The sequence below is a fragment of the Sipha flava genome, unplaced genomic scaffold (assembly GCF_003268045.1).
Source record: "Sipha flava isolate LNK unplaced genomic scaffold, YSA_version1 203_pilon_pilon, whole genome shotgun sequence".
NCBI lineage: Eukaryota > Metazoa > Arthropoda > Insecta > Hemiptera > Aphididae > Sipha > Sipha flava.
This window is the reverse complement of record NW_020272799.1, coordinates 578,998-593,399: the sequence shown is the minus strand read 5'-3', so window position 1 is coordinate 593,399 and position 14,402 is coordinate 578,998. Positions and strand designations below refer to the sequence as shown.

General features: G+C 27.5%; 1 protein-coding gene across 1 annotated transcript; it reads left to right on the top strand.

The window, feature by feature from the left end:
* The first annotated feature begins 226 nt into the window (after positions 1 to 226).
* Positions 227 to 1,865, top strand: LOC112682433 (zinc finger BED domain-containing protein 4-like). Its single transcript, XM_025553036.1, has 2 exons — positions 227 to 1,413; positions 1,495 to 1,865. The coding sequence occupies exons 1-2, from the start codon at positions 279 to 281 to the stop codon at positions 1,863 to 1,865; spliced, it is 1,506 nt and encodes a 501-aa protein (XP_025408821.1). The 5' UTR covers positions 227 to 278.
* The last annotated feature ends 12,537 nt before the right edge of the window (positions 1,866 to 14,402 follow it).

Below are 14,402 nucleotides of genomic sequence, written 5' to 3'. Positions count from 1 at the left end.
CAATATTTTTTCGGGAAAAGTCAACGCAAAAGTATGTTCTGTAGAATTTACTGAATTGCAAGAACAACATGACCCACCCAGACGACTCAGGACTATCTAATTCTAAGACTAATATTGATGAATCAACTGAAAACAGTGATAAGTATAGTATAAAAAATATGACCTAAAATACATTTATGAGTTCATTTAAAAGGCAAAAAACAATAAATGAATCATTTGCATTTTTAAATTCTTTCAAAGAAGGCAGTCAGAAATCTGAAAAAATTATCCATGCAATAATGTACATGGTGTGCAAAGATAATCAACCACTTAGCATTGTAGAAGATAAAGGCTTTGTTCATTTGATGAACGTAGTTGCACCAAATTTTAAAATTCCAAGTCGAAGGGACATCTCTCGTAGAATATTTTTATTGTATGATTCAATGAAAAATATGTTTATTGACAAATTAAAAAATGTTCAACACTTTGCGTTGACTACCGATATATGGACAGATATACACACAAGAAGTCATATTGGCATTACCATATATTTTGTGGAGAACTATATAATAAATTCAGGTCTGTTGGTCGTTTTTGAACTGGACGAAAGGCACACATCTGAGTACATTGCTTCTAAGTTAGTAGAAGTGTGTGATGAATGGAGTATATCGACTAAAAGTATAGTTGCTATTACCACAGATGGAGCAGCAAATATGATAAAAGCTATTGATTTAGCATTTGACAAAAAACGTCAGATTATATTTTTTGCTCATGCATTAAATCTTGTAGCTCAGCAAGCCATATCAAATGTTCCTGAACTTACCACTTTAATCTCAAAAGTTAAAAATATAGTCAGATGGTTTAAGCAAAGCGTTGTTGCGAGTGACGACCTTAGAAAGACGACTAAGGGTGATGGAAAACTGCTTCAAGAAGTTCCTACTCGCTGGAATAGTACATTTTATATGTTTGAGAGGTTTATTTGTTTAAATCAAATTGTTAATGACATTGTTCATAGGCATATTTCTGCTCCAGATATGGTATCGGCTAAAGAAGTACATGATATCTCTGATGTAATAGATATATTAAGACCAGTAGAAGCTGCTACAAAGGAACTTTGTGCCCAAAAATATGTAACGACAAGTATGGTGATTCCTATGGTGTTTATACTGCAGAAAAATGTTAAAGAATTTCAACCAAAACAAATAATGGGAATTCAGCTAAAATCTGCAATTATTGCACAATGTGATAAACATTTCAGTTCTGTAGAAAGTTGTTCCCTTTTGGGTATGACAACTATTTTGGACCCACGTTTTAAAAAACTTTATTTTAAAGACACCGTTGTATTATCCAAGATGCTGAGGTATATATCAAATGAGATACAGCAAACACAGACCATGAGCTCCAGTGAAAGTTCATCCGATACAGACAACACAGGTATGAATATACAATTTATCATTTACAAAATAAATTTATGATATAACATGTATGCATAATATTTATTTTTTTATTTTTTAGCAGTAGAAGAACCTCAGACGTTCAATTTGTGGCAAGATCATGCTAAATACGTTCAACAATCTACCAGTCGTAAATCCCATAGAGGACAGTTACAGGAGGATAGTGGATTTTCCTCCGAATTAAATTTATACTTGAAAAGCAGTTATGCCAGATTATCAGATGATCCTTTACTGATACGGAAGGATATGTGTAAGGTGTATCCAATACTATCCAAGGTTGCTGTTAAATATCTAGTACCTGTTTCGACGTCTGTCCTCAGCGAAAGATTGTTTTCTAAGGCAGGATTGACATTAAACAAACAACGGAATCGATTAACATCCAAGCATTTAAATCAACTGTTATTTTTACAGTCTTTAGATGAGACATTATGATTATGACGTTAGGTTAGTCAGTTAATTATGTACAGTCAGACAATAAAGCATATTATTAAAAAATATCAAACTGTTTTTTGTTATTGCTCATCCAATAAAATTTAATTCAAAACAAAAATGCATAGTATTGTATAATGTATATTGTATACCTACTTAGAGTTTAGACATAAAAATTTTTAAATATCTTAAATATGTAACTATTAATTTATTTAATACCATTTAATATTTTTGACTTATTTAATTAAATATATTAGACAAATAGTATTATCAATTTAATGACAATAAACTGATAAGGAAATAAGCAGTATAGGACATATAGGTCATAGGACTATAATAGAAGTATACTAGTATGATAGTAATCAGTATCTAGTAACTACTACCTAATGCCTACTAGCTACTAGCAAGGACGCAGGGTAAACACTAAAATCGAGTACGCGAACCGGCGAACGTAATCGGATCACTTGTATGAACCATGATTCCCATTTCTATAATAGATTCTTTTGTAGACTTTTTTCTATAAAAGTTATTGTTACAAATAATATACTGAATTCTGAGACTTTTTTTGTTTATTTAAGTTTTTCCATGTTCTTAAAAAAATGTATGTTAAAACAACTAAAAAACATCGATGTTTTTTTAGGAAATCTTATATATCAACAACATCGATGTTTTAAGTTTCGATGTATCGATACATCGAAACATCGATATTTGAAAATTTTTACCCATCTCTAGAAAATACTAGACTATTTGTAATGGGGTAGCCCATTTGAAAGCGACTTCCTATATATATTATTGTATTATACATAAATAAATAATATATTATTTATCCACAAAAATATTAATTCATAATAATAATTGATGAAACATTGAAAGCCTTGAATACAATATAGTTTAATACCTCACACAAATACCAATTATAAAATATAAGTATAATAGTATTTATATATAAAGTATATTAAGTACTTAGTTTTGAGTAACAATTAATAAAATAATAAAAAATTGAATTAAAATTAAAAAATAGTAAACGATAAATACTCGTAAATTAATATGTAAATAAATAAACAAATAGTTTATATACATAGGCGTATCCAGACTTCGTATTCAGGGTATGCAGGTATAATCTATAGCATATATGTACAACACTGAACTTATCAAGACAAATAGCAGTCTCCAAAAAATTAGAATATAAATTATTTTTCATAGGAGTTCCATACGCTGAGGTCCTCTGACTACGCATATGGGGTTCCCTGTGATTTTTATATGTGTCCTGTAATTTCAATTGAAATATATTCGATAGGTTCAAATACTACCATCTCATCTCACAAAGAAGAAAATTTGATAATGTTCAAATCCTGACTAGAGACCTAGGCCCTAATGATGACATTAAATATATCTTAGATAAATAGTGTATAATTCTGTATGATCATTTTCTGAATTTCAAAAATACTCTTTATTCAAAATAGCTTGATTTAAAAAGTACATTGAACACTAAATTTTAAAAATAAATTAAATTAATTGACTATTAAATTAAGGATGCTGGGTGTGAAAAAGTAACTGAATATACAAAATCTATAATTGAGTATGATATGAGGGCGAGGTGACCATTAAATTGGCTCCCAATATAATTTTCAACAAGTGATTCTCATAATATAAAAGTTCAAAAAGTACGCGACATTAATAAAAATAACTTCAACTATAGATTAAAATAATTTAAAATACAAAAAGTCCATCAAAATTATTAGTAAAAATAAAAATAAAAATGCATACATAAAAAAAATTCACTGACCTGTACTGTTTTAATATTATTTAGTATAGGGTTTGTATTAATACGTCGATGGTTGTGACCATTTAATGCGTTATCGGATTAAAGATTGGATAATTTAAAGACTAATCGGCACTGTGTCGCTACAAATATTACAGTCGCGTACTTTTTCAACTTTTATATTTTTAATGTATAATTGGATTTTTTTTTTTTCGAACAATTTTGATAACCAATGGATTTATTAAATAAATGTATAGGAAGCCAATTCATTGCATAAATCTTGGGAGCCAATTAAATACGTAAAAATGGCGATTACCTGAGTTAGGGAGCCAATTCAATAGCTCCGCAGGGCGATTGGTATTCACGTAGAAGATAGAGAAAATCGAAACAAGTGGAGATTTAGGACAAGGGTAGCTGACCTTAAATATTTGGGAGAAATGTGAAGAAAAAGAATATGTAAAATACCACATTTATAGCCTCAATGAAAATACTCGTAAATTATTTAAATAATGATAATTAACTTGTCTAATAGGTTATGTTAATTTGGAATTTTTTCTTTATAGATGAAAAACATACCATTTTTTCTACATGTTCTAAATGTGGTTTTTATCCCAACATTCGAAAAAATAACTAGATAATTGAATGGAAAAAAAACTTTGTCAAATGTTCCATCAAAGACAATCGAGGTAATTTTATGGTTTTCAAAAAATCAATAACCGAATTAGAAGAGCATATATTAATGCATAGCAATGTAAATATTTTAATATAGCTATGTATTTTAATATTTGGTATGCCACTTAAACCTAAAAAAATATAAATTATAAATTATTTTTTATAACATCTGCCATTGATATGCGTTTTAAAATAATTCACATATTCAATTTGGAATATCCTGCTGAATCATCAATAATGTAGCTTTTTACTCAAAAATATTTTTACATACTGAATACTAAATATGATAACATTAGATCAAATTTTAAGAGATTTAACAGTGACAGTTTTTCTAAATAACCTTTTTTTTGAAAATGTAAATTATTTTAAAAATTAAAAAAATAAATTCTTGTATATAAGTCTTGTTGTAAGTTTTGATGTGGACAAATTTTTAAAAAAAAAATAAAAAAATAAAGGATTATGTAAAACAGAATATAAGACTAGTTTAAATATTTGAGGCACAGGTCAAAGGATGATTTTTTTAATATACGTATTTATTTTTTGAAATGATTATAATTTTTAATTCTGTGATAAACAATTAATTGTTTATTTTGTTAATTATGTAATTATGCTTTTAACAAATAATTTAATATTTAAAAATTACTTTTATTTATGAATATTCAAATAAAAAAAATTATGTACCTACAATCATAATTAGTTAAAACAATAAATATACTGAGCACTTACTTAAAAATCATCCTGTTGACCTAATATGACTTTTACCTATATATTCTGCATAATTGATTTTTTTAGAGTATGTAGATATGATACATGAAGTGTTTTACATATTATAAAAGTTTATTTTATCTTTATGTAATTTACAAAGGTGACTATAAAACTGTTAGTAGAACAAACAAATTTTATATAATCTATTGCAATTATTGAAAATTTAACAATAGGATTATTTCAAATTAATAAAGCATTATATTAATGTAACTATTTACAATTGTTGTAATTTTTTATTATCAACAGGTATATATAGTAACAGCAATATAGTATATTCATATTGATAACTGTTTTTGTACTATTGATCATACTAATATGAATATTATTAATTGGATAAGATACGTTTACCTGCTCTGTTCTATATAAACAATATTTTTGTCAAACTAATAGAAATTATAAAGATATACAAATATACAAATATAATTTTACCACTACGAGTATGATTTTTCTTGGGGTGCAGAGTACTTGTATGTTGCTTTTTAAAAAAGGAGAGTTTCTTACCTTGTAAGCCCTTTTAAAGTTCAAGCCCTCCATTCAAACTTGTTTGGTTTGGTATTTTAATTACTTCTCCATTGCTCGTACTCTTCCTGAGGATAATTCTGCTATTTCTTGTTCAATTATGAGTTTTTTGCAATTCTTCAATATACATCCAATACTCCAATACGTCTTTTCTTTTTCTTTGCTGTGCATAACTCCAAATACAAAAGTTGTGTTGTGCGCTGTGGTTCTAAACTTGTAATTAAAACTTATTATGCAATCTACGAATATTTATTCTCGTAGTCATTGAATACTCTGTTCTTAGTTTTGTTATGCTTTCCCCGTAAGTCTTGTCATAATTTCCAGTAGTAAATGAGGGGCTGGGTTCATTTTACAAGATATCACAAATTTTCATTTTTCTATTAATATATCTAACTGTTCAGTGTCACTGCCGTCACAGGATTTCGGTGGTTAGTGCTTTTTTAAGTCCGATTTGATCCATTGAAATATCTTAAATTGTCTTGAATAAGTATTTTTCTTTATCCTTAATAAGTCTTAAATGTTGTCATTAATCAATGTGTCAATCTTGATTGTCTTCCATATTTTCTTAATAGTTATACTTGAACATATATATTTTCCAGGGACGTAGAAGTGACCCATCGTCTACTATCCAATTAACCTTTCCCGACCTTGATTGAATGTCTGTAAGATGAGAATTGTCTACTTGTTCTGAATTATTTGAATGGCTTGAATTTTCTGTATGATCTGAAATGGATGTTCTTGTATTATGTCCTGAAATTTGTGATTGTTTCGCGTTGACGCGTAACAAAATGTCTGTTTTTGTGATTATGTGTATTAAACTTTGATCTCCATTCTAGGTTTCCAAGTAATTCATAAGTCACTGAACTTAAATTATATTCCCTAATAAATAAATTATCCATGAACACTTCTGCTATTTCCCTTTCTAATTCTGAGTAGTTGGGCCCCAAATAGGTGAACTCACCCTTGGGGTAATTGGTGAAGAGAAATCTACTGCAATGAGTTGATCAGAATTTTCTGATAAATAAATTTCACTCCTCCTTCGACTCATCTACCCTTAATTATTTGTATGTATTTACCTCACCCTAACTAACAAAATGCGAAAATCATTCAGTTATAATAGCATTGCACTAACTACGTATTTATCAAATAAATATAAATAAATAATATAGTATAAAAAGAAAAAAACATGATTTTCTTACGACATTGCGAATTTGGTTTGAAAATTTATTCTCATTCTTGGGCGGGTATTTTCTCAATGGAATGTTTTGCTATTGTCCCGTTCCGATTGAATATTCTGAGAATAATGTAGACAGTTCTTTTCGACTGTAGTAGTCATTTATGAATTGAAGTTCTATGTCTCGAAACTGCTACGCGTGAACCACTATACAAATAGTAAATTTTATTTATCGTTTGTACTCAATGCCGATAACGCGCATTACGTTACTTGCCAGTGGTTTGCATGAAAAAATTCATTATCCGGTACATACAAAGTTAATAAAATCGCGACTGAGTTTTAAAAAATAATGTTAGGAATAAACTGAGAAAAATGAGTCGTTTCACATGTAAATAAATTATTTTACCATGAGAGGTTATGAGTTAGGGTCAAAATTATTTTTTTTACTATCGTATTGCTGCGAATTCTTTCTATTTTTTTTTTCTGATTTCTTATTTAATTTGTACCAGCAATACATACAATTATCACAATTTTCAAATTTATTTCATTTTAGCTACAACGTATCAGTTGTTTTTAAGTAGGTACAACAAATATACAACATTTACACACATTACCATCACATAGCTCATTAATATCTACGTGGTGAACCCAAATATTATTAGTTGAGCTATTACACCACTACACTTTACAATTTGGTCGGTCAGTAGTATATAGAGCAACAAGCAATTAGTCGGTGTCCGGGCGCGCGTAACATTCGTTTTATGCACCCGGCCCAAACAAAGGAGCTTGTCAGCATATTCCTTTTAATATACGGTGGTTTGTAAGGAATACAATATATATCAGGGGTGAATAGGATCGCGGGCCACACGGATATGTACAATAATTCCAAGAGCCAAAATATTTATAAATCATTTTTAAATAATTTCATAATTTATTATAAATTTATACCTAAAAAATTGAAATTAAAAATAATACTCGTAATAATATGATAAGTTTATTTTAATTTTATAAATAAAACGAGATCCGCATCTGACAATGACGAGCGCCACATGTGGCTCACGAGCCACAAGTTGGCTAACTCCGATATATACAGTAAGATACAACAATATATTAAGTTATCTATATACAAATATCACTATGATTAACTTATTATACTATTTAGAGGTTCATAACACGATAATACTTCTAAATGGTTTTTCTGAACTTTTTTTTTTTAAACATTTTTGTTAGATTATATTTAACAATGTTTTTATAAAGTGATAAACATAGAAAATCAGCAAAATATATAAACAAAAAATTTAATTTACGAACGTGCTCTCTGTACCATTCAGATTACAATATTTAATGTATTAAACGTATAAAAACAATAATTGTAACATTTTCCCAATAAAAAAAAAAAAAAAAACAATATTTTTGAAAGGCGTACGCAGTTGTAGATAAATAGAAACGTATAAGATTAATTATAATATTCTATTTAAATTTAAGGTCGTAAGTGATGACTAAATGAGGTTACGTTAGGTTGAAATCCGGTGTAAAAATTTTGTCAAATAATATGAGGAGTCACAAAATTTGGGCGTATGTAATATGCACCAAAAGTGATCGAAAAAAAAAATATGTAATTTGCGCCACAACTAATAAAAGATAGAAATATGAGATTCGCCATACAAATTTATTAAAACTAGTTCATCATTTAGCCATTTTACTTAACATTTTTTTCATTTTATTTTTTATTTAATTTCATAATATACTTCGAAAAATAAGAGTTAAAAAAATGTGGTTAACTGTTAACCTTAAACTTTTTAAAATGTTTTCCACCAACTTAACTCAGTAAAAATTATCATTAGCTTGCCCAGATTTAAATAATTGTAAATATTAGCTGAAATAAAATAGTTTGTGTATCTATAAAAATCAATATACATAGAAATTTCTATATAACGAACTTCCATTTGACGACATTTTCTGTTTAAAGAATGATTTTTATCAACCATAATCATCATTGTTAATCAATATGTAATTATACAAAAATTAATTTTCGTGTGCATAGCCTAAAAATAAATTCTAACACGATCAACAATGAAATCGTTTGCAATCGACCGTTTGACCGCCTTTGTATTATGCCAATATAATTAGTTTAATAAACTTATTTATAATCATTCAAAAGTGGTACATCTTGAATTATATTTATTTGTAGTTAATAACATTTAAAATTTGAGATTACATAGTTTATTATTTAAACATTATTTAATTTTAATATTGTAACATTAAATAACCATTTTTTGTTAGATAATAGAAAGAAAAAAATATATATATATATATAAAGTTTATAATGCTGATCGTAATCAAATTTTAAATTTTAGTCAATCAACGGCTGTCAATAATTAATATTTACCCTTAAACCGTGCACACTCGCTCGCTCCTATACGGGAATACATTATTAAATCTAACAAATTACCGCTGTACGAAACAAACTTCCCTTCGCTCCTCTTTTCTCCTATAATACATTTCAGTAAAAACTTTTTGAAGTTTTCTATAGATTTTCTTAAAACCACCCAACCCAATTTCGTCAATGGCTTATTTTTGGATTAAATTAGTAATAATTTCCCTGATTTTATTTTAATATTAACGGACAGATCTGTTACACCACTTTCAGCAGATTTTGCTTTTATTATTCCGGAACTTCATATTTCCTTTACTAATAATCTTCTTCGACAGCATCGTCCTATACTGTCGAATGCTATGCAATAATAGAATCGCTACTTTTCATCTCCACACTAATCCCTAACAAATTTCTAATCATAACTGACTCTTTTTCATGCTTTCAAGCTCTTGTCTCAAATGTTTTCAAAACACCCAACTCCACACTCATTATAACAATCAGATCCCTTCTTCAAATGCTCATCGAATTAAACTTTAATGTACAGTTACTCTGGGTCCCTGGTCATACAGGAATCTCCAGTAATGAGACAGCAGATTCATTGGCTAAATCGACATCCTCCTTATGCTGCCCCCCAACCAGCACAATACCCTCGTCTGACTTTTGTCCAATGCTAAAAAATAGCGTTGTTAAATTATAGCTCAGCTATTGGGAAGGTCTTCCCACTCATTTTGCCACTTGATACAGAGATATTGTGCCATTCATTTTTCCTATCCCTTGGTTTGATAAATCCAAACTATCTCACAAGAATATTTCCTCCTTCTCTCGACTTTGCTTCGGACACACCTTACTACTTTCGCACTCATTTAAACTCGGCCTAAATGATTACCATCTCTGCACTCACCATTCCACTCCCGCCACTTGCAATATTACTCACATCATTTTTAATTGCACATACATCTTTTCCCAAAGTAAAAGCTTTCTCTTCTTAATTAATTATCTAAATATTCCAACCAATCCTCAATCTATCCTTTCCTGCAATTCTCAATCTGTTATTTTATTCACACTTGATTTATTCAACCAGGCTGGTTTCATAATTTAAAAAAAAAATTGCTTTTCTACTTAGTAGCTTTCTATGTATTTAGATAGTGATAGATAATATCTAGTATAATTGTCGAAACTAATGGTTCTCACCAAGTTTCTTTTAAAAAAAAAAAAAAATTACCCTTAAACCATATTATATACCGTAATTTATGATCAAATTAATCATTGTTATCAAATCGAAATTTTATAACGATGTCATTGATAATCATTTTATTTATATTGTGTCACTAATTAAATGAGAGACAAAATTTTTCGAAACTATCCATTAAGCCTTATCAATATTTGGTTTATCTGTTAATTCATGTCACTTTGACGACACATTTGTATTAATTATAAGGATTTGAAATACCTTTAAATTTATTAAATTGTTATTAAAAACGCTTATAGCATCCGAGTTGTAGAACGAAATGTTTTCTTCTCAGTAATAAAACTTGGTTTTGTACTGATACTATTTTAATTTATATAGTAAATATTTAATGATATTATTTTAATTTTCAAGAAAACAACCAAAAATGAAACGTTGAAAATTGCAGCACTTCCATTATAAACAAAATGTATTTTATGTATTTTATTATAATTAAAAATAAAACAATATTATTTTACAGTAGTGAAAATAAATGATCTTTAGGATAAAGCTTAACCTACAATACATCAGAAAGTTTCTCTGAATGGAGTTCAATTAGGCTGAAGTAATTTTTTAATTTTGAGGAATATCAAAATATGCTCATTTTGATCAACACAAATTTAAAACTATTACAATAATATAACAATAACAATCATTACAAAAACAATATTTTAATGTTTAGAATATAAAATATAAGAAATATGAAATAAAATTAGAAGTACAATAACTAAATCGGATTTCATAATTTAAAATGTTTGTAAAATAATTGACGAGACAAAAATATCTTCCGACTTAGTAATAAAAATTGAAACCATTCAAGATTAGTCTTGTGTAAAATGTTTAAAGTATAAACGTAAAATCGCTTATTCTATCAAAAGGATTATAAATTGTTTAAATCAATAATGGTGTATTATATAAAAATATATTTCAATTTTTCTTTCATGATAATGAAAGCTTATTGAATATTAAAAAGTAACAACAATTCATTTCTATAATTATTTTCTGTGTTCCAACAAAAAAAGTTTCTGCTTTAAATTTTTAGCATATATTCAGTATCCGAAAGTTTAAAAAAAAATTCCCCAAAACAAATAACAAATACTTGTGCCTCTCGGAAATTTAAATAAATACATTTAAAAAAAAAAAAAAATGATGCTGTGAAATAAAAATATTGAATGTCACTGATTCCAGAAATTACTCATATATTGTATTTATTATGTAATAATAATAAAAAATAATCAATCAAATTAAAAGTTAAGATAGGTGATAAATATGATACATACTAATTATTAAAATTAGTATTAACAAATAAATATACTCATTAAAGTTAAATTAACATAAAATTATACAGTTAAAGATCAAGATAGTAATTATCAATGGCTATTAACATCAATCACCTAATAGGTTCATTTTTAATATAATTACTCCAACAAATAGGGACAAAGAAAGCAACAACGATACGGTTAGCATTAACCAGAAATAGAACAATAGTCATGTTAAGAATATTCAATATGATCAAAATACCCAGTGCTCAACTTTTTCAAATTGAAGAGAGTCATTAGCTCTGTAAGGCTCCATACAACGACCCCAAATAATAATATAGGTCTGACTAAAGTACAAAAAAAAAGTATAAATGATGAATCTAATTTAAAACCACTGCTAAACTTATTGATAAATCCAAGAATTTTCAAGATCCTACAACATAAAATTTCAATATTTGGCTTTTATTCAAGGGTACTTATAAGCGTAAACCAATATTAATCACGAATTTATCAACACATAAAATATCAGAAACCAAAATATTATACGAATATATTATGTGTGAAATACTAAATCTTATATTTAAGAATTATCAAATATTATTAAACCAGCTAACAAATTGACTCAAGTCACTTTGGAGATTAACACCGTTATCATTAAAACCAATATGCAAATATAAATTCATATCATCGGTGAAGCTGAGAATTCGAGAACAAAGCAAATTAATGATGGATATAACTTACAAAGAAAGAAAACAATAAGAGGGATTGGATTTACTTTGAGAAATGACTGATGATAGTAATTATAAATTAGATTTTGTATCATAAATTTCTACTCATTGAAATCAATTACTAAGATATGAAATAAGCGGAGACAAAAAAATTTCACCAAAACCATAATTACTAAGAATTTTAATCAAAACTTTATGACTTATTGACTACATTTAAAGCTCTGTTAAAATCTATACAAACTACATAAACTTTTAACTACTTATGAAATGACTCAAATACAAAGTTATTATATAAGAAATTGTAAGTTATATTAAAAACCATGAACGAAATTCACATTGCTCTTCAAAAGTATTTTATTGACATATCAATGTATTTCTTTTCAAACTAAATATTTAAAAATTGTTGCAAATATGAAATTGAATTCAAAATTACCAATAATTTAAGATTAATAATGACTACCAGATTTAAGAATCAGAGTAATGGAACTAAATTTATGAAATGGAGGAAAAATAATTTCATTTAAAATACATGTACGTATGTATGTATTAATATATATAAATTTATAGTATATATTTTATAGAAAATAATCTATAAAGGATAGGAAATAATAAATCTCAATTGGAACAGAAAGTCCAGTAGAGACCAAATGGATCAAAAGATAAGATATCATTATGTACAGATTATTGAAGACATCATCAACACTGATGGAAACCTTTTTAAGGCGATCAAAAGATAAAATATTTAAATTATTAGGATTCAGTTTATGTTGATCATTTGAATACACTTGAAAGAAGTAAGAGGCCAAAATATCAGCAAATCCCTGTTTATCCGATGAGATCGATTCATTGGAGTTGCTTAAGAATATCATTATCGAAATGATTGCTATTTAAGAATTTCCTATAATCACTGAGATTCTTTTTTAATATTTCTGATCGTTTAGCATAATTACAAAACCATTTTTTTTTACTCGCATTTAAATCAGTCACAAAATAGAGTAAACTCTCTATGATCAGAAATATTAGAATATACTTTAATTTTATGGTGTGATTTTTTTTTAAAACAAATTACCTACTAGATTAAATTTAAAAATACCAAAAAATCGTTGACAGTTAAGAGTGAAAATTGGTGACTATAGGTTTACTAGAGTATAATTTTTTTCGCGGTAAGGATATTAAACAGCGTCAGCGTTAGGGGTGGAAACTTAGTCCTAAGCCAAGGGTGCTTGTTGAAAGGTGGGCGACATAATATAATGTTAAAACTTAAGAAATTATAGAAATATAAGTCTAATATTCTATCCATTCTATTAGTTTTTATTTAATATGATAGGTATATAATAGTTTAATCCATAGATAATAAAATATTACTATTATCAGTCGCCGTTCATAATCACTATTTATTTAGAATTTAGATATTAATAGCATCAGATAATGATTTGAAATAAAACGACTACTAATTATGGATCTACTACCGACTTTGATCGTAAACATAAATGTATATTTTATACATACTTCCTGACAAAATAATCAACGTACTAGCACTCACAGTCAAACCCCAAAAGATTTTTTTACATGCCATTATTTCAGAGTTGTGTTGTGAGTAGAATCCAATATACCTATAATAGCTACTAAGCTGATATTTACAATTCAGCTGACCTAGAAACCGTTGAACACTGAACAGGAAACAACGTTTATGCCACCACTATACTCGTAATGTAGGTGTGCTATTATAATTGTTCGTAAAAATGATGCTATTGCATTATCATGCACGCTGGTAATAAACATGCGAAGAGTACATTAAATGAAAGCTGTTTTAATTATACAGCGGGTCAATATTTAAATCAATATCAACGAAGCATTTACGTATACGCGTTTATATACGAACAGTATGAAATTCAACTTTAAAAAGCCTGCACTATCGGTTCTCATGTGTTGATTGTATTTATTTGTATACTAACATGTGAAATCAAAATATGATAAATCATCACATTTGAAAAACGTTTATAAGAAATAATATAGAATAATTTATAGAATAATTTAATTTTGATGGTCTCCATAACTT

Coding starts and splice junctions, on each gene's coding strand:
- LOC112682433 (XM_025553036.1), top strand. CDS start 279: ATGTACATGGTGTGCAAAGATAATCAACCACTTAGCATTGTAGAAGAT. Junction 1,414..1,494: donor ATCCGATACAGACAACACAG/GTATGAATATAC, acceptor TTTATTTTTTAG/CAGTAGAAGAACCTCAGACG.